Source organism: Doryrhamphus excisus, linkage group LG10 (genome assembly GCF_037039965.1).
Source record: "Doryrhamphus excisus strain RoL-2023G ecotype Guam linkage group LG10, RoL_Dexc_Guam_v1.1, whole genome shotgun sequence".
NCBI classification, from domain to species: Eukaryota; Metazoa; Chordata; class Actinopteri; order Syngnathiformes; family Syngnathidae; genus Doryrhamphus; species Doryrhamphus excisus.
In genome coordinates this window covers 9,463,048-9,480,674 of record NC_136366.1, presented here as the reverse complement: position 1 = coordinate 9,480,674, position 17,627 = coordinate 9,463,048, and the positions used below count along the sequence as shown (strand labels likewise).

At 46.8% G+C, this 17,627-nt stretch overlaps 1 protein-coding gene across 14 annotated transcripts in view; it reads left to right on the top strand.

Moving 5' to 3' along the window:
* rapgef1b (Rap guanine nucleotide exchange factor (GEF) 1b) overlaps nucleotides 1-17,627 on the top strand; it is a 69,012-nt gene that overhangs the window by 48,642 nt on the left and 2,743 nt on the right. For 2 of the 14 annotated variants that reach the window (XM_078794026.1, XM_058050054.2), the window contains exons 2-21: nucleotides 4,386-4,531; nucleotides 5,810-5,988; nucleotides 7,553-7,709; nucleotides 7,772-7,860; nucleotides 7,918-8,073; nucleotides 8,337-8,387; nucleotides 9,631-9,745; nucleotides 9,817-10,003; nucleotides 10,127-10,645; nucleotides 11,130-11,332; nucleotides 12,613-12,774; nucleotides 14,165-14,320; nucleotides 14,646-14,738; nucleotides 15,262-15,347; nucleotides 15,417-15,522; nucleotides 15,824-15,899; nucleotides 15,982-16,070; nucleotides 16,642-16,730; nucleotides 16,812-16,997; nucleotides 17,092-17,176. In XM_078794026.1, the coding sequence (XP_078650152.1) occupies nucleotides 4,418-4,531; nucleotides 5,810-5,988; nucleotides 7,553-7,709; nucleotides 7,772-7,860; nucleotides 7,918-8,073; nucleotides 8,337-8,387; nucleotides 9,631-9,745; nucleotides 9,817-10,003; nucleotides 10,127-10,645; nucleotides 11,130-11,332; nucleotides 12,613-12,774; nucleotides 14,165-14,320; nucleotides 14,646-14,738; nucleotides 15,262-15,347; nucleotides 15,417-15,522; nucleotides 15,824-15,899; nucleotides 15,982-16,070; nucleotides 16,642-16,730; nucleotides 16,812-16,997; nucleotides 17,092-17,176 (2,898 nt within the window). In that variant the 5' untranslated portion in view covers nucleotides 4,386-4,417. Of the gene's footprint in view, nucleotides 1-2,709; nucleotides 2,723-4,385; nucleotides 4,532-5,809; nucleotides 5,989-7,552; nucleotides 7,710-7,771; nucleotides 7,861-7,917; nucleotides 8,074-8,336; nucleotides 8,388-9,630; nucleotides 9,746-9,816; nucleotides 10,004-10,126; nucleotides 10,646-11,129; nucleotides 11,333-12,612; nucleotides 12,775-14,164; nucleotides 14,321-14,645; nucleotides 14,739-15,261; nucleotides 15,348-15,416; nucleotides 15,523-15,823; nucleotides 15,900-15,981; nucleotides 16,071-16,641; nucleotides 16,731-16,811; nucleotides 16,998-17,091; nucleotides 17,177-17,627 lie in introns of those variants that run through there. The other 12 variants (XM_078794027.1, XM_058050072.2, XM_058050062.2 and 9 more) reach the window with 12 other exon arrangements.

The following is a 17,627-nucleotide window of genomic DNA, read 5'->3' as shown; positions in this document are numbered from 1 at the left end:
GACGTAATGAGGAGTCACACCAAAGCTACACTGCAATCAAGGGAATGAATCATTCACTTTGCACTTCACTGTTTCCCGGTGATTTTTCCTTCTTTCTGTTTTTCCTTCTGCTCGTCTTCTACAGGCCTTTTGCATTCCAGTTTTGCTCCAAATCCCATCCTGGCACTGCGTCTTTGTGGTTTTAGTTCTAAACTGCAGCAGGCCTCCTTCTCGTGGCTTTTATGGCTAAATAAGTAGAGGCATTGATGAACATGCAGTCGGTGCCTTTCCATGCACTAAAAATGATTGCATTGATTGGCGTGAGAACCTTATTTAGATTGTGTTTGTCTTTTTAAAAGTCAGATCAACATACCTAAATGATGCGTTTGGCAAACTAGTTCGATCTCTTACATGTGTGTGCTACCAGAACGGCGCAGGTGTTCTGTGCATGCGCCAGTTTCCATGACGGGCTCTAACCCGGAATTAATCATGGCCCTAAATTGAATAGAGGGCAGGTCATTGTTTTGCGTAATCACTTCAGTGGAGACATAGTTGATGGCACAACGTAGCCGGTAGAATTCCTTCTCATGCACATTTGTAGCCAAGATGTGGCTGCCAGGTCTCGCACGAGAAACAGGCGACTCAAAAACAAGCCCAAAAGAAACAGAAGCTTCTGAATTTGTGGCGCTTTCACAGTAAAAGCTTTCAGAGAAGAGTCCCTGCATAAATTATAATGGCAGGGGAGGGGCATATACGGCATATGCTTCGATGGGAAACACTGGTTTGTTTTGAAAGCTAACGTGGTGCAGTGGAATCTGATGTCTTGAGAACATTTATTTCCGGTACAGTGCACACCACTTACTTCCCGCTTTGGCCTCTGCCCTCATCGCCAGCTGGTACGCTGACCTCTGTGACCCTTGAAGGCGTCTTCTGCTCACACGCTGACTTTCACTGGTCAGACAGGAACAGTGGAAGGGGCGGGGCAGCAGTAGGTGACAGCTGTGTATGTAACCTTGAGCACATCCCCTATATCCACCTCGCCTGACGGTGACGGGGGGGTCGAGGGGGCCGGCCAGCTGTCCTGTATAGACCACACCTGTATCCAATGAGCTCAGCTTGTCTGCTCTCCTGCCACAAGCTCATACGTCACCTCAGTAGCACCCTTTGGGCCGTTTTAATGAAGTCCAGCACATTGTTCTCCTGAGTGATCATGTCCTCGGTTGAGTCTGAGCGCACAAAGTCTTGCTTTTAATGTGTGGAGGAGGATCATTTGACCAAGGTGGTGTTCTACTGTTTGATAGAATGGCCACTTCATGATAAACAACATAGTAGTAGCACTGTTTACCTCATTGGGCGTCCACCAAACCTTCTTCCTGTTGACATTCTCGTGACCAATGAGGGAGGAGAATGGCATACTGACATATTGGTTTTCAGCAAAAAAAAGCACTTTGGACATCTCTGATTTAGAACAGCATGAGTAAATTCTAAATGACATGAAAAAAAGCTTTGTAAAAATGTTTTGTTGCATTTCCAGTTCCATAATCCATATTAACATTGTCAAAGCATCGGAGCAGGACTCAAAATCGGATCAGATATGAGGGCAAAAATTGCTGATCGGGACCTTTCTGATACTACTCGGTCATAAAAATATCTGTTCTGTTCATGAACGCGTCTGCGTGCTATTCATAGAAAGTGTAATTGCAGAAGTGATAACTTGCATGGTGAGAATCAGGAACCCGTGTTCACTTCCATCTTGATCTGGTTTATTCTGTTTCGTTACAATTCCCCCTTTGTAAAAGTGTCTGTTTCCAATCCTCCTTTGTTCTGTCAGAGCAGTCCAAAAAAATCAATCCAAATATCACTATGACAACAGCGACTACAAAGATTATAGGAGACACATCAGCACGACTGTGACCTCAAGACAGCTCAGCAGAGTATAAATAAAATACAGAAAGAAATGTTTTGACACTGTGGTTTCCTTCCTCCCACGTCGTTCAGTGCGTGAGGGTTTAAATGCGGTGTGAGACGCCGAAGCCGATGACCTCACCGCCTCACTACAGCAGCAGGCGGCCGCTCGGTGGATGGGTGACGCGTCTCTGCTGCCAAGGAGGCCAACACAACTTCAACAGCACAGAGCTTAATTCTTTCTATTGTGCGCACCACAACAAGTGAGGAAGCGCGTTCTGGATGGACGGCCGATGTACCGACCGCCAGCTGTATCGATCATGGTGGTGACTCAGCGCACTGAGGTCATCACGTCTCATGTCTGGGCTGACTTCCAGCTTGTAAACCCTAGTCCTTTTGGGCCTGTTTAAACTTAGAATGAACAAGGATGTGTGCTGTATTGGTGGCCTGCTGAAGGTATACTGTAATGTATGTACTACTTGCCCTGAGGTGGAGAGCCCTGCAGTACTTTAATTGAAGCCTTAAGGCAATCAAACCAAACTTCTGACTGCTGCCCTTTTGTTTGGGTACCAGCCGCAGTAGTTTGGATGACAAGGAAAAGAGAGTTTGTGGTTTGGTGGTGAGCTGAAATGAGCTTGTAGTGCTTGGTGACTGAAAAGATCATGGAGAGGCTGCCGTACAATCAAAAGCATCTGCTCCACGCTGCATGCTGCCAAGACATGGAGGCTAGCAAACGCACCGCCTTGCCTTGCAGCATTGTGCAACCTCGGGGCCAATGACAGCCTCTGTCTCACACACACACACACACTATTCTTTACTTAAGCACAGTGGAGACTCGGTGAGTGTGTTTTTCAGTTAATGTCGAAAATTTACATCTAGTCGTTTTTAAAAAAAGTTATTTTGTTGTATTTCTTGGGACTTTTGGTGACTAATGTATTCATCTTTAATATTTGAACTTTATGATACTAAAATGGCATTATTTTTCTTCTTTATATTACATCTTTATTCTTGGAAAAATTAGACACTTTTTCTTGTTGGAACAAAACTTTTTGTCTATTTTGATTTTTTTCTAAAATTTCAGCTGTTTTTACTTCATTTTCTCTGTTTTTTTTTAATTTTTCAACTATTTTGATTTTGTTTTTTGTGATTACGTCTTTTTTTCTCATAATATTTTGACTTTGTTCTCATAACATAACTTTTCCTGCAACCTAACACTGCAAAAATGACAACTTTAGTTGTTGTTTGTTTCTCATGACTTTTCAACTTTATGATACTAAAATGATTTTTTTTCCCTGATATTATTATGTTGATTATTCTTGTAAGGTTCCAACCTTTCCTGGATATTCTTCTCTTCATATTTTGACTTTATTCTTGTAAAATGACAGCAGAATTTTTAGCATTTTTGGTCACTTTTTACAATGTGTCATAGGCCATTAAGAAGGAAAAAAACAGCCGCAAATTTGGACTATATAACTTTGGACTATAAAACTATAAAGGCATGTTTTGTGTTAGCATGTTTGGCTTTCCAGAACAGATGAATTAGATGGACATTATATCCTCAACAGTCAAGCCTTGAGGAACAGGTTAACGGCGTTTCCACTGTGCTAGCTGTAGCAGTATCGATCCAGGCATTTCACCGTCACTGTGATGGTCTCCAACTCTTCATTTCTGTCTCACTCTTTCAATCCCGCCTACCTGCCAAGCACTTTTGTCTTGTTGCTCGACTGGCGCTGTGAAGTGGAGAGGCAGAACACTCTCCCTGCACTCCCCCCCCCCCCCCCCCCCCAAAGACACCGCTGTTTCACTCAGTAGCGCTTTTCTTTCTTATTGTGACGTAACTAGGTTAGTAAAAGTTTCACATTGGACTTCTTCATTGTTTAAGGATGCTTTCACCGGTGGAATTGTCCTTGCTTGTTGCGTGAGCGAGTTGGCTGCTTTGGATGCATGTTGAAAGGTGATTCAGTCAGCTGTCATGAGTTTCCACAAAACATTTCCACTAATGCTTAGACGATACGATTATTTTCATATCATTCCCGCGGGTGGATGTTTGGGGGAGGATGTGATGCTTGCCTCATCACTCGGGGAGGTTTTGCTCTAAACATCATCAACATGTTTTAATGAGTCACACAGCCGTCCTTGACTTTTTGTACTTCATGAGGCATGATGACAGCCAGGGGTGAGAGAGGAAGAGTACTGGCATGGTGGCTGCAGCTGCCGTTGGGATGTTGTCCCTGCTGCTAACTCATGTCTACTACCGATCTACTACCCATTTCTGCTACCCATTTCTTCCCACATGCACAGGAAATCCTTCCTAATCATCAGCCTTCTGTTTGCAGGTCTGGTAGTTTTCTTGACTTAAAAAAAGAGTGTCTGCTAGTGGTGGGCCTTTTCACTTTGGCGTGATTTTGAGCTGAAGCCATCTGGTTTCTGCTTCAGTTACCCGAGACCCCCAACGGTCTCTCCAATGTGACTGACCACAGCTTTTTCCCCTCCATCCGTAGACTCACAGCGGTCCCATCTGTCCTCATTCACCATGAAGCTGATGGACAAGTTCCACTCTCCCAAGATCAAGAGAACCCCATCCAAGAAAGGCAAGCAATTGCAGCCCGAGCCAGCAGCAAAGAGCACTGAAAAACCTGCCAATAAAGTAAGCACGCTAACATGTCCCGGCTTTACATCTGTGTAGCGTGGGGAAACTCCACCTGCTTGTTTGTTTGCGTGTTTATGTCTCAATTGTTTTCCTGTCATTTGTGGTGTATATTCCATTGTGTGCATGTGTGTGACTGCTGGTTCCCACAGCTCCCTCATCGCAGGTGTCTGGAGAGATGAATGAGAAGTGCTTTGTTTCCTAAAATGGACTTCTCTGCTCTCTTTTGAGCCTTTTGGTATTATTATAGTTTATTCCTCTTTATGTACTGTCAAAACTTCAGCTAAAGAAGGCCATTATTCATTCATTAATAAATTTTCTATCGCTTATCCTCACAAGGGTTGCGTGTTGTGCTGGAGCCTATCCCACTCACATTCATACCTATGGACAATTTGGAGTGGCCAATTAACCGAGCATGTTTTTGGAATGTGGAAGGAAACCGGAGTACCCGGAGAAAACCCACACATGCACGGGGAGAACATGCAAACTCCACACAGAGATGGCCGAGGGTGGAATTGAACTCCTAGCTGTGAGGCCTGCTCGCTAACCACTCGGCTGCCGGGTAGCCAAAAAGGCCATTATGACAGTGTAATTTATGTATACCATATTTTACATACTATAAGTCATACTTTTTCATAGTTTGGCTGGTCCTGCAGCTTATAGTCAGAGATTGAGATTGGGAGTTTGGTGAACGACCAGTTACCGGTAACATGCTTGCTTGACTTGTCATGTTCATGTAGTCTATTCAGCCTCTCAGGTATGCACTTTATGCGCTTGAGTTATATATAAATTTTCCAGCAGAAACTAAAAAATGAAAGGTTGCAAGGGCCATGTTGATATTTTGTAAAGCTTATGATAAGAAGTTATATATATTTCAAGAAAAAAACTCATTAACTCAAATCATTAGTATGAACTTGGATCTTTTTTGCCATTTTCAAAATATTTCTACTTTACAAGATTCAGCAGGAGTGGACGCATATTGAGTGGAGTGGAGACCTTCCATCCGACACACAGCTGCAGATATCTGCTGGTGAAGGGTGCATTATAAACAAAGAGACAGTATATCACTGCTGTAGATTACATTGTGTCGTAAAATGCCCCTTTTAAATATAAGATGTTTGAGCAATTTGAGTGAAATTTCCACAATTTGGTTCAACTCTTTCATTGAGGGTTGATGATGATGATGGTGGGTCTCGCAGCCAACCCAGTTGAGACCCACTGCCGTAAAGTGTTGACCAGCTCTCAGACTTGCTTTTGTATGTGTCCCCCGTTGTCTAGAAGGTGAGTCGACTGGAGGAACAGGAGAAGGAGGTGGTCAGCGCCCTTCGCTACTTCAAGACCATCGTGGACAAGATGGTGGTGGAGAAAAAGGTGCTGGAGATGCTGCCCGGCTCGGCCAGCAAAGTGCTGGAAGCAATCCTGCCTATGGTTCAGGTGGAGGCCCGGATACAGCACAGGTGAGTTTGTGGCCTTGGGCCATTACAATACACTCCTCCATGTTTGTTGGCTCAAAGATGCCATCATCTGCTCCATTTCTCACTCATAACAGGAAGCATAGGAAGAATGCGTGACACGTTAGGACTAGCACCAATATCATCACTTCCCGCTCTTGAAGATAACCACAATCTGTTTATTTGGCATTTAGTTCCGAGCTTTAAACATGGTCAGCGTTCTGTCTTACATCTTTCCAAATATATTGAACCGTTGCCTTCATTTACTTTGGTCTGTCAGGGCATGCTGGGACTGCTTCTTCATCCGTGTGCCCTTTTTCATACCTCAGTGCAGATGATGAGTAGACGACTGATTTTTATCTTTAAAAGCCAGTGATGGATTGTTGACACAGCATCATGGAGCAACCCTCCCCGAAAATGTGTTTGTGGAATCGAACCCCTGATGGTGATGAGCTCACTCTGCCAACAGCGAGCTGTGCATCACTGCCCGGGGCCAGTAACGTCACAGACGCTGCTTGAGCGCAAACAGGATATTTTTGGGCCAACAATATTAGCATAGGTAGCACTACCCTCCCTTTGCCTGCTCTTATTGCACAGGCAGTCTTTTCCAGGTCAAAACCCTCCAACCTCCCGTCTTATCCCACTGTCTTTTCACACACCCGTCATGACGCTCAGTTGTGTTCCAGTGATGTGAGGCAGCTGCAGCGTGTCGCTACAGGCCCTTGCCACACCTCATTGTTGCTCCTGAACGCATCAGTCATTAAAAAAAACCAAACAACTGCTGACATCCCAGTGTGTTTCTCCTGTCAGCACGCCCATGACAAGCTCCTAGACAGGCTGCATCCCTGGACAAATAACCCTTTCATGCGGTAAACAGGCTGCATGTGATCGATGTCGCCTTAAACGACATACATGTCCCTCACTACATCGAGGTTCCAACACCACGCCCTCACGCTATTGCAGACTTCAAAATAAATAAATAAATCATTGATATTTTGTGGTTTCATAAGGCCTATTATTACTATTACTGTTGTTACTGTTCTAAAACATGCATATTCAAGCAAATTGTATTTATTCTTGGCCTGAACCTCACTTAAGGTCCCTTAAGGATGGAACACATTCATGTGACGCACATGAGCTGGAGTTTTACTTACGTCTTAAATGACTTACCAGTGTAAAACCATTTAAAGCCACCATTATAATACTGGTGAGAAAATAGCCAACGCAAGAAGTACGGTGTCTTAAGGTGTGAGTCTGTTATCTTACTGATGTCTAATATTACTTATTTTCTCTGACTATATCTCCTAATTTCAGTAATACAAATGTAAAGGTGACTATAGGGATGTTATTTCATGTCTGGAGGGCTCTAATAATATTAAAAATGTTATTTCAAAGCTCGGAAACAGGTTTTCTATACTTGAACTACTAATATATTCTATTTCTGCTCATCAAGGCCACGCTCTGGACCCGATTAACCGTGATAAACAAGAGACGACTGTATTCTCTTCTACATAAATCGCACCCTCCAATCAGTGTCCTTCGTTCGTCCAATCATGTTCTCGTTCAACAGTTCAGCGTTGTCTTCCTGCCATAATCGCGTGTACCAGAGTTTGGCCAACCTCATCCGCTGGGCTGACCAGGTGATGCTGGACGGCATCGACTTGGAGGACAAGGAAAACGTGACGTCGGTCACCAACGTCATCAAAGCGGTTCTGGATGGCGTGAAGGTAAGACGTTGGCTGACGGGTTTGGAATGGCAGGTGACAACGTAGTGATGTTTTGTGACCAGGAGCTGGTAAAGCTGACCATCGAAAAGCAAGAGCAGCCCTCGCCCACCAGCCCGAGCAAGCCGGCGCCACCTGTCACCACAACAGAGAGGTATGAAATGAGTCTTTGGGGGGGGGTTGTAAATAATAATAAGGTCTTGGTATGTAGCAGTGTGCCTTCTGAGATGTCCTCTGTTGAGCGGGAGTCGGAGGTCTTGAAGACGGCCCCAACGGCAGCTCCTGCCGAGGCTCCCCCGGAAGTACCCGATGAGGAGACAGCACCCCCAAAACCTCCCCTTCCTGAAGCCAAGATGGCAGAGCTCAGGTGTGTTTCATACTCACCGTGTGCATTTTTTTTACTCATCTCAAACATATCATTTGGAAAACAGAAGTCAACTGTTTCACTTTCTGGAAGCGTTTCTCATCAATCAGCGGAGGATTTGAGAGTATCAGGAGGGATTTAGATTTAGAGCATTTTTACTGAACATTTTATTCCGGTGACTTTGAGTTATCACTCACTTTGTTTTTTTTTATTTTTCCTCTTTGTGCTGTCTCATCCTTTGACTGCCTTTTGGTTTCTGGCTACAGAGCACAGTTGAGTTCTGACGCTGGCCAAAGGAAACCCTCTCAGAAGGAGAAGTATGTTAGCGCCCCAGCATCACGTGTTCATTGTAACATGCCCTCCAAACCCCCCCGCCCTTCTTTTTTGTAAAGCTTCTGGATTGGGTGGACCTGCATGGTTTCATTCTTCCAAAGTTTGTTTTGGGTCCAACCAGAAAACCGTCTAACGCAGGGGTGTCCAAACTTTATCCAGCCGGAGCCACACGGTGAAAGATGAAAGGATGCTGATCAGAGGTTATATACTGTATTTCAAAAAAATTCTCCATCTGAATTTTGTGATGAAAAACCATTATTATTATGCACTTCTGTGATTGCTCTTTTTTGGCTCATTTTTGCCGTTTTCTTTAGTTTAAGAAACAAAATATTTCAAACTTATTTTCAAATAATAATTAGTCAATGTAATTTTTGTAATATTATGACCCACAGTATTCTAACTTTTCCGCCAAACTAATTAAAAAAAATTGGTTTTATTTCTTTCTTAGTCTCTTTATTTTTGTAAAATTACTACTGATTTTTTGTTGTTTTTTGTTTTTCTTTTTTCCTTGTTTTCCTCATCTGTTTTTATGTGCTCTTGTTTTTTTGTTTTGTTTTTTTTCAGCAATTTGAACTTTCTTTTTGTAAACGTTCTTGTAATTATAACTTTAGACACATATTTTTCCACAACAGAATTTTGTCAACAAAATACAACTTACAACAAAATACAGTTTTCTTTGTTTCTCATAATATTATGACTTAAAAAGGTAATATTTCGTTAGTATTTCAGCTTCTTTCTTCAATATAACATTATTTTTCCTTATATTATGACATTCTCATAAAATCATAACTTTTTGTGTTTTTCTGTTAATATTTTGACATTATCCTTAATTACTGCTTACTATTCCATTTTTTTTTGTTAAATTCTATTTTTATAATGTGCCACGGGCCAGAAATGGCTCCCAGGCCGCAATTTGGACACCCCTGGTCTAATGCATGAGTGTGTGAGACTCACCAATGAGTGTCCTCCCACTGGCCTCCACATCATGTCGTGCTCTGCTCTTTGCCCCATTTTGCCCATGAAATGAACTAATGACGGCGTGAAGAACAGAACCCCCTCACATCATAGCCAAGAGCTGCTAGCATGGAACATTCTCTCATGTGGGGGATGTCTTGCCTTCATGGCTTTGCGTGTGCATATGTTTGAAGATGTTCTGTGTCATTCACACCAACGGCGACAAAAGCATTGTTCTTATTCTCTCCTGCCGTGTCTCTTCATCGGTAACAGTCCTCCACCAGCCCTCCCTCCAAAGAAGCGCCAGTCTGCTCCTTCACCAACGCGGGTGGCGGTGGTCGCCCCCATGAGCCGTGGCTCCAGTTTGCCCTGCAGCGTCCACAGACAGGTGACTTTGGACCGCCTCTTGAAGGACAAATCATGAAGGCTGGCGTGCAAATGATCTTTGTTTGTTTACAGCAGCAGGACTACGAGCAGGAGTTCCTGCAGAGGCGTTTCTCAGGGGGCAGCCAGTCATACGGGGGCGACTCTCCACGCCTGTCACCCTGCAGTAGCATGGGGAAACTCAGCAAGTCAGACGAGCAGCTTTCCTCCATGGAGCAAGACAGTGGACAGTGTTCTCGAAACACCAGTTGTGAGACACTCGGTAAGCGGACAATACACATTGGAGTACAGCGGAACGGCAAGATTTGAAAGTCACAGCATGCAGTTAACGTAACCTGTTTGCTTTTATAATAGTTCATATTCCGTCTTTTATTTGACTTTTCAGACAACACGGAAAACTACGACCCCGATTACGACTTCCTCCACCAGGACTTGTCAGTTGGGGATAGCCTGCCTCCGATACCAGTGGGAGGCTGCCTCAGCCCCCTGCCCGAGTCTCACAGCGAGTCGTCCTCACCCGTCCCCGGACAGCATCCGTCACACCCCCGCTTCAGCGCGCCTCCCCCCCAGCAGCCGCCCGAGTACTGGACGCCGCAACCCAGTCAGACCAATCCCCTGGCACGCATCAGTGCCCCCCCGGCGCTGCCCCAGAAGAAGCGACGCAGCACCCAGCCGTCGCCCTTCCCCGACGTCAGCTCGAAGATGTTCTACGAGCGCTACCCCTCCCAATACGACAACCTGTCAGAGGAGGAGCTGCACCCCACGCCGCCGTTCCCCCTTTACACGCCCATCTCGCCCATGCCCCAGACAAACGGGGGTGTGTTTGTCGCACAGTACTTGGTCAGCGAGAACGCGGATGTCCCCGCCAACCCGCCACCGCTGCCAGAAAAGAAAAGCAGACACAGTGAGTGGGGGGGCCTCAGGGTGTGTGTGTGGGGGGGGGGGGTGAGTGAGCGACGGAGGCAAGGAAGTAGCGAGGGAAGGGACAAAGAGAGCAGTGAAGGGAGCGGGACAGGAGGGGAGAGCGTGATTTGGGGGAAGGGGGGGGTGACTGGCTTCACTGAGGCGTAGCTCATGTCAAGGAAATATTCCTCAGTGAATAGGAGGAGGAAGAGAATACCAGGATGTGCTACAATGGCTCCCGCTCCTGGGGCACGCAGGGCAAGGTTTGGTCATTTCCTGACACGCCTTCGACATCACTTCCTGATACGCCATTATGTCATTCCATGCATACTTCTCATTGTATGGATCGCAGTCATCTTTCCATTGGTAGAGTTGCTCTAAAACTGATCCATGAACTGTCGATGTGTGATAGGTTTAAGCTTATGTTGTGAGCACAGTGTCTCCATGTCCCAATGGCCGCTGACGCCACCGTCTCTCCCGTCCAGTCCTGCAGTACATGCAGTTTGTGGAAGACTACTCGGAGCCGCAGCCGTCTGTCTTCTACCAGATGCCACAGAGTGAGAGCATCTACGAGCAGCGCAACAAGCGCTTCCAAGAGGTCTACGGCTTCAACGACTCCTTCAGCAGTACCGACTCGGTCCACGAGCCCCTGCAGCCCCCAGCACTGCCCCCGAAACAACGACAACTGGTAAGAAATTTGATGTTGTTACATCAGTTGGAAGGTTTTCTTGCCACGACCCAGTAAGCTTGTTGACGTGACCCATGTCTGGAGGGCGGACTGGGATGGGTGTGTGTACTTTTACAGTTTCTGTGGAAATGCCTTGTGGAGCCCGCCCCTATCTTGTCATCACCTGTTGGCTTCCTTATCACGCCACCGTCATTCCTCCAAGCCAAGCAGACATCTGTGTTTAGTCCATGTCTGCTTGTCATTGGGAGTTAAGGCAAGATGTTATCACCCACTTCCTATTCATCTCACTCCGTGTTAAGACACTATTGCAATTAAAGAGTAAAAAGAAGCCATCACCTCTAGTATTAAGGTAGAAATAAAGTTTTTTAAACAGTGTCAGACTGTGTTCCTCTGACCTTAGGGCATATTACCTTGAAGCACTCGTTGCAGCTGAGTCTGCATCCACCACTTAGTTTTTGGGTCTGGTTAATACCGCTGATATCGGCAGCTGTGCCAGTATAGACCAGTGTTTTGGTGCGCGACCAAAGTCAACACTGCATTGGCGAGGTTATAGTTAAAGCTGTCTTAGCAGTGTCATTCAAGCCATGAATACCAAGCAGCTTCTGTAAAATGTGTTTAGCATGTACCTCATGGCGCTGGCATACATGCCTGGTCCTCGCTGCACTTGAGGAAATACCTTATTGCTATTTTCAGAGCTTGAGTTATTTTTGTCCTTGCATAGTGTGCAGTCTATCTGTGTTGTGCTGCCACAAAACTTAATCTGGCCTCGTGTTTTGGACTGGATGCGAGGTGCGACGCGGCCCATTGGAATAATCCCGTTTGCCTCTGCCGTAAGCCTGTGCTCCAAACTTACATGCTTTAGCGACTTTACGCGGCTTTGCCAAAAAAAGGGGAAAGTAATTTTCCTATGTCCCGTGTGTGTGTGTGGAAAAGAACATAGATCCGATCATATTGGCCCTGTTTGGAAAGTGCTTTAGTTGGCCTCGATTCCGTAAAGCTCTTAAAGCCTGCAGCATTAAAGGAAGCTTTATCAGAGGGAGAGTCACGATAGATGTGAAAATGACCTGCATAAGTCACATGACTGCCAGTAATTAGCACTTTCTAGGATCATATGACACTTGGATAGCCAGGGTTTTTCCTGACCTGACTACGCCGCTACTAAGCTTAAACCCTAACTCTAATTCACGTCTGCTTTACTCGTTTAACCACCTCTTTCTTCTTTTTAACTCGCAACTCCTTTCTTTTCTGCACCTCTTTCTTTCTCCTTTTCTCCCTCTCAGGCCTCCCACTCCTCCTCCCCCTCTTCTTCCTCCTCTTCCTCTCTCTCCTGCCACCTCCAGCCGTCTGTGGCGGCCATGGAGGAGGCGGGCTCTGGGCTGGGCCTCAGCATGTCCGCCTCTAACTCCTACCTGATTGGCCAAGCTGCCTTGACCACGCCCACGGTGAGTCCCCCCCACCCTCACGCCCCCTCCCATGCTCGCTTTGCGGTGTTGTGTGGTGGTCCTGGACCAGTCCGGGGTGGTGTGACACGGCTCTGCTGGTTGATCTTTTGAGGCCTCCCTCATAAGTTTTCCTTTGTTTTATTTCATGACTGGTTTTGTTGTGCTTTATTGTGGTTATTGTGATGCCATGTGTTGCGTTGAAGCATTCCTCCATCATTGTTTCTGCCTCGCAGTGGCACCAGAGCTATTTGCGAGCGAAGGCCACATTCCCTCCTTTGTTGCGGGGTTTTGCGAGGGTTGGTTGACCCGCGGTGACCCGGCAGCGTCCGAGGCACAGCGCCACAGCGTGGCGCGGGTCTCCCTAGGGGTGAATCTCCCGTGGAATGCCGCACCAGATGGACCTGATGGAAAACACATTCCTCGTGCTTCTGCTCCTCATGCTTCTTTCCTCTCATCTTTCCACTTTCCGTCTCCTTCCATGCACGCCGACGCCCCCTCGCGTCTTCCCTTACTTAATGTCTTTCTGTGGAATGTTTGCATTCCTCAAGTCCCAGGGGCATGATGTTTAGCAGCGACACATGCCAGAAGGATGCTTTAATTCAGTAGGCTCTTCCCATGCTCAAGTGTCTATTTAAATGATTGAAATTAATAGAAAGCTGTTTGTGAAGGCGTGCATGCGTTTGTCTGCACTCTGTGTGCTCGATGCTGCTATGCTGACACACAGCTGGAATGTGCAACATGTTAGAACAGGTGAGCGCTTTACCTCCCGGCAAGCACACGTCATTCATCACACACTCAACGTTACCGCATCTATTTGCTAAATTATGCGGCACACCTAAATAAAGCTACACAAGCAAACTGATGTTCCAATCTTTCTGCCCCAAAATGTTGTTGTTTTTCATTTTGAAAGCCACAGGATGAGGCTTTTGTCGGGGCACAGCGTCCCCTGCTGACGCAAGTGGCAATTACGTAAAGCTAGCTTGAGACTAGCTTGAGTTTCATTGAGACTTTTTTTATGCTTGAAAATGCTTCATATGTCAAGCCTTCTTAAATATGCATATTGTTGGACCAATAATAATAGGCCGTAGTCAGCCACCAAACAGCCATTATTTATGAATTAATTTGTGACAACCCAAACCGTGATGTAGCGAGGGAAGACTCTTCGTCATATTTTTGATTTGTACGTGCAACTCGTGTCCCAACACGGCCTTCCCCGTCCTCCACGTCAATGGAATTAAAGTCGTGTTGTGTCATTTTGGAGGCGGGCACGCTTGCCTCTGCTTCTTTCCACTCTGATCTCTTCATGCTGTCTCTTTCTGTTTTTGTTTCCTGTCTTGTTTCTATTCCCCTGACTTCTTCGCTGCTTCCGCTCTCCTCGTCAATCCCACAGAGCGTGGACCAGGCCGCCCTAACCAGCGCCACCATCATCGCGGATGGTAGCGGGGGCGGGCCCGACGCCTCCTTGGCAGGCTCGGCCGGCTCTGTGGCGGCCGTCTGTCTTCCTTCCGAGTCGTCTCTCATCACCGACTCTCTTCCCACGTCAGCGGTGAGCTCCCAGACGGGCGGGCATGGATGATGGATGTTTGGCCGCGTCACAAGCATTGATGGGGTGGGGGGGAGGGGCCATTTTTGTGAGATTCTCACTTAAAAACATGGAAGTGACCACTGTCATTCTCACTCCCCACCAAGTCCGTCATCTCCCACTCCTCTGCATGTTCTAATGAAAACATGTTTAATGCACTCCAGTGACACCTGCTGGGCGGGATGACGCCCAGCTAGGACCAGCGGCTGGAAAACAAAAAGGCACCCCCACTCTCCGCTGCCTTACATCTCGGTTTGTGTCCCCTCCTCTTTCTTTTTCCCTCCCGTAGAGCGAGAGTGCGAATGACGAGGGTGGGGAGGGCGAGTACGTCAACTTGTACTCCTCCGGCCAGGCCAATGGCGAGCTGCCGCTCTCCCTCAGAGTAAGTAGCAGGTCACGAGAAGTCCATTTGAACGCCACTTCAGGGTGCCGCCCAATGCGCCGTAGGGCCTCATGAAGCTATGGCGTTGAAATGGACGGTGGTGATGTGCAAGCCAGCATGACCTGAACTCGGTGGCTACTCGTCATGGCTGCTGCTAACACGCTAAGACGCTTTCAAAAGGATTCTCTGTGCTTCTCCTGTTTGCAGCCTTCCAGTTCCTCCCGTCCTCCTCCTGTACACTCGTGTGTGTGTGTGTGTGTGTGTGTGTGTGTGTGTGTGTGTGATCACGGTGCTGGTGCTGTGTTGTGTAAACATATGGCAGGCGTAGTTGGGTGTGCATTGGTGGTGTCCTCCTGCTTTCGGTTGTCATCTGCTGGGTGTTTATTTGCTCCAGTCGCCATCAGAGTGTTCCATGATGGGTTGTTATTCATTGTCCATTTTGCTTGACATGCTGCCCATGCGTGCCTCAAAGCATCACCCCATCCATCCCATGTTGATGTTGATCTTGTGGCGTTTTGATCAGGAAACCATCACGGCCGACGATGTGCTGCAAGACCCCGCCCCTCAGGTACCGTCCACCAACAGCAAAGAGGCTATGGAAGTGGAAAGGTGAGCCTTTTGGACGATATCTGCCTTGCAAAGAAAAACGTGAATTTGAATTTAGTTTTGTGTTTTCAGGAGGCAAAAGTCGCCAGAGTCGGCCGAGGACGGCGAGGAGAGCGTGGACGAGCTTTCGCTCATCGATCACAAGGAGATCATGAGCAGGATAACACTAAAACAAGAAGTAAGACGTCTGCTGCTTCTGTTTTTAGCCACGCGTCTGTGACGGAAGTGTGCCGAGTCGCAACACAAAGGCCATCTTGTCCCATTAGTTCAGCTCAGGCCAAAGGTCGCTGTGAGTCACCGAGACTCTGCCGCTGAGAGCTGCCGCTGCCCTCTGGAGGCGAAGTTGGCACATGGCACGGCAGCCAATGACTAGCTCTGGACGGTTAGCGGCGGCGTGATCGCAAGGATGGATGAGGATGAGACTGCTTCACTCCACCTTTATGCTTCTTATCCTCCTCCTTTTTTTTTTTTTTGCCCAGAACGATGACGGCCCGGACGTGCGTGCTGGATCAGGAGACATCTTATTAGTCCACGCCACGGAAACGGACCGCAAAGGTAAAGATGACTTGTTAGCGTCTTAGGATTGAGATGCTTTCAGAGGCAAATGGAATTACATTGTCTGATTTGTGCTCCACAGATCTGGTTTTGTACTGTGAAGCCTTTCTGACTACATATAGGACGTTTATAACCCCCGAGGACCTCATTAAAAAGCTACACTACAGATATCCTTCTGTTGTTTTGATGGAAGGATGTTTTGTCCTGATTTAGTCCTCTCTCTATGGCTGCCTCCTTCTCCTCCCACGGCTTTGTGCTACATAGCAAATAGTCTCAACCTGAGAGCCACATTTTCCTTTAGCTGTTAGCCGTATAGGGAGTGGCCAACAGCAGCTGCTGTGTGAATGTAGACTGTGTGTGTTCTCTGCAAGTAATATTCTACGCTGGTCTCTAGGGGTCTGTAACGTTACATTGATGCACGCTGCTGCTAACATGTGAGTCTGTCTTATCTTATTTGGGTGTAAAATGGCTTATTTTCTATTATGGTCAACTATATTTGCCAATAAAAGGGCAAATGTGACTATAGGGGTGTTATTTTATATCTGTAGGGGGCTCTAATAATGTTAAACAAGGTTATAAAGAGGTTTCTATTCTGTAGCTATGAAAATATTCCATTTATTAATATGGATTCTTATTTTGGGGAACTTCACTTATCACGGTTGGGTCCCTCCCCTTTAACACGCAAGGATTTCAAGAATTAAAAGAGGCCAGCACGGATGTTCCTTGACCACCAAGCACATATACAAGCTTCTGCCACAGCCCGGACACCTTCAAGAAGCGAGTCAGCAAGAACACCTTCTTTGTGTTGGTGCGTGTGGTGGATGAGCTCTGGTGAGTTGCCGCACAAAGCGACTGGAGAGTTTTAGGGTTCAGCACGGAGCGCCTTTAAGTCTGGTACGTCATCATCTTCAGCCTGGTGGAGCTGACGGAAGACATCCTGAAGCAGCTGATGGACTTGGTCTTCACGCTGGTCTGCAATGGCGAGCTCAGCCTGGCCCGCGTCCTCCGCAAGAACATCCTGGACAAGGTGGAGCAGAAGAAGCTGCTCCGTTACACCAACTCGCTCAAGCCGCTCGCCGCCAGGGGCGTCTCCGCCAGGTGGGTTCACTTCATCCTTTGGATAGTTGAACTTCTCTTGTGCCCTGCTGCTGACGAACCCATGCCACCTGCCGTGTCCCGTGTGTCCTCGCAGGCCCGGAACTCTCCATGATTTCCGCAGTCACGAGATTGCCGATCAGCTGACTCTTCTTGATGCGGAGCTCTTCTACAAAATTGAGGTAAACTTTGTGATGTCACTCAAAGCCAGTGTTGCCTCCTCGTTCTAATTGGTCGGGAAGAACATCACAATGGTGATAGTAAAGCCTTAATATATAGTATTAGTGTTAGCATTGCAATACATTATAATCCCTGCTGCTGCTGACTTTCATGGCAGGGGGCCTGGGTTTGACCCCAGTCATGAGTAATGCCTTGCTACCTTGTCTTATAAATATATCAATATAAGGCATTCACAAGACACATTCAAAGCTGTTGCGGTGATATAGGGTACTCTACACTGATCACCACACTTGATTTTTAATGCAGGTTTGACTGATAATGATAAGCTGTTGAGGCCATAAACAATGCCATGCGTGGACCTCTGAGCCCCCCCCCCCATGTCATAAATGGCTTATGGGAGTCTAAAGATGACTATGGGGGTGCTATATCATGTCTGAAGGGCTCTAATAATGG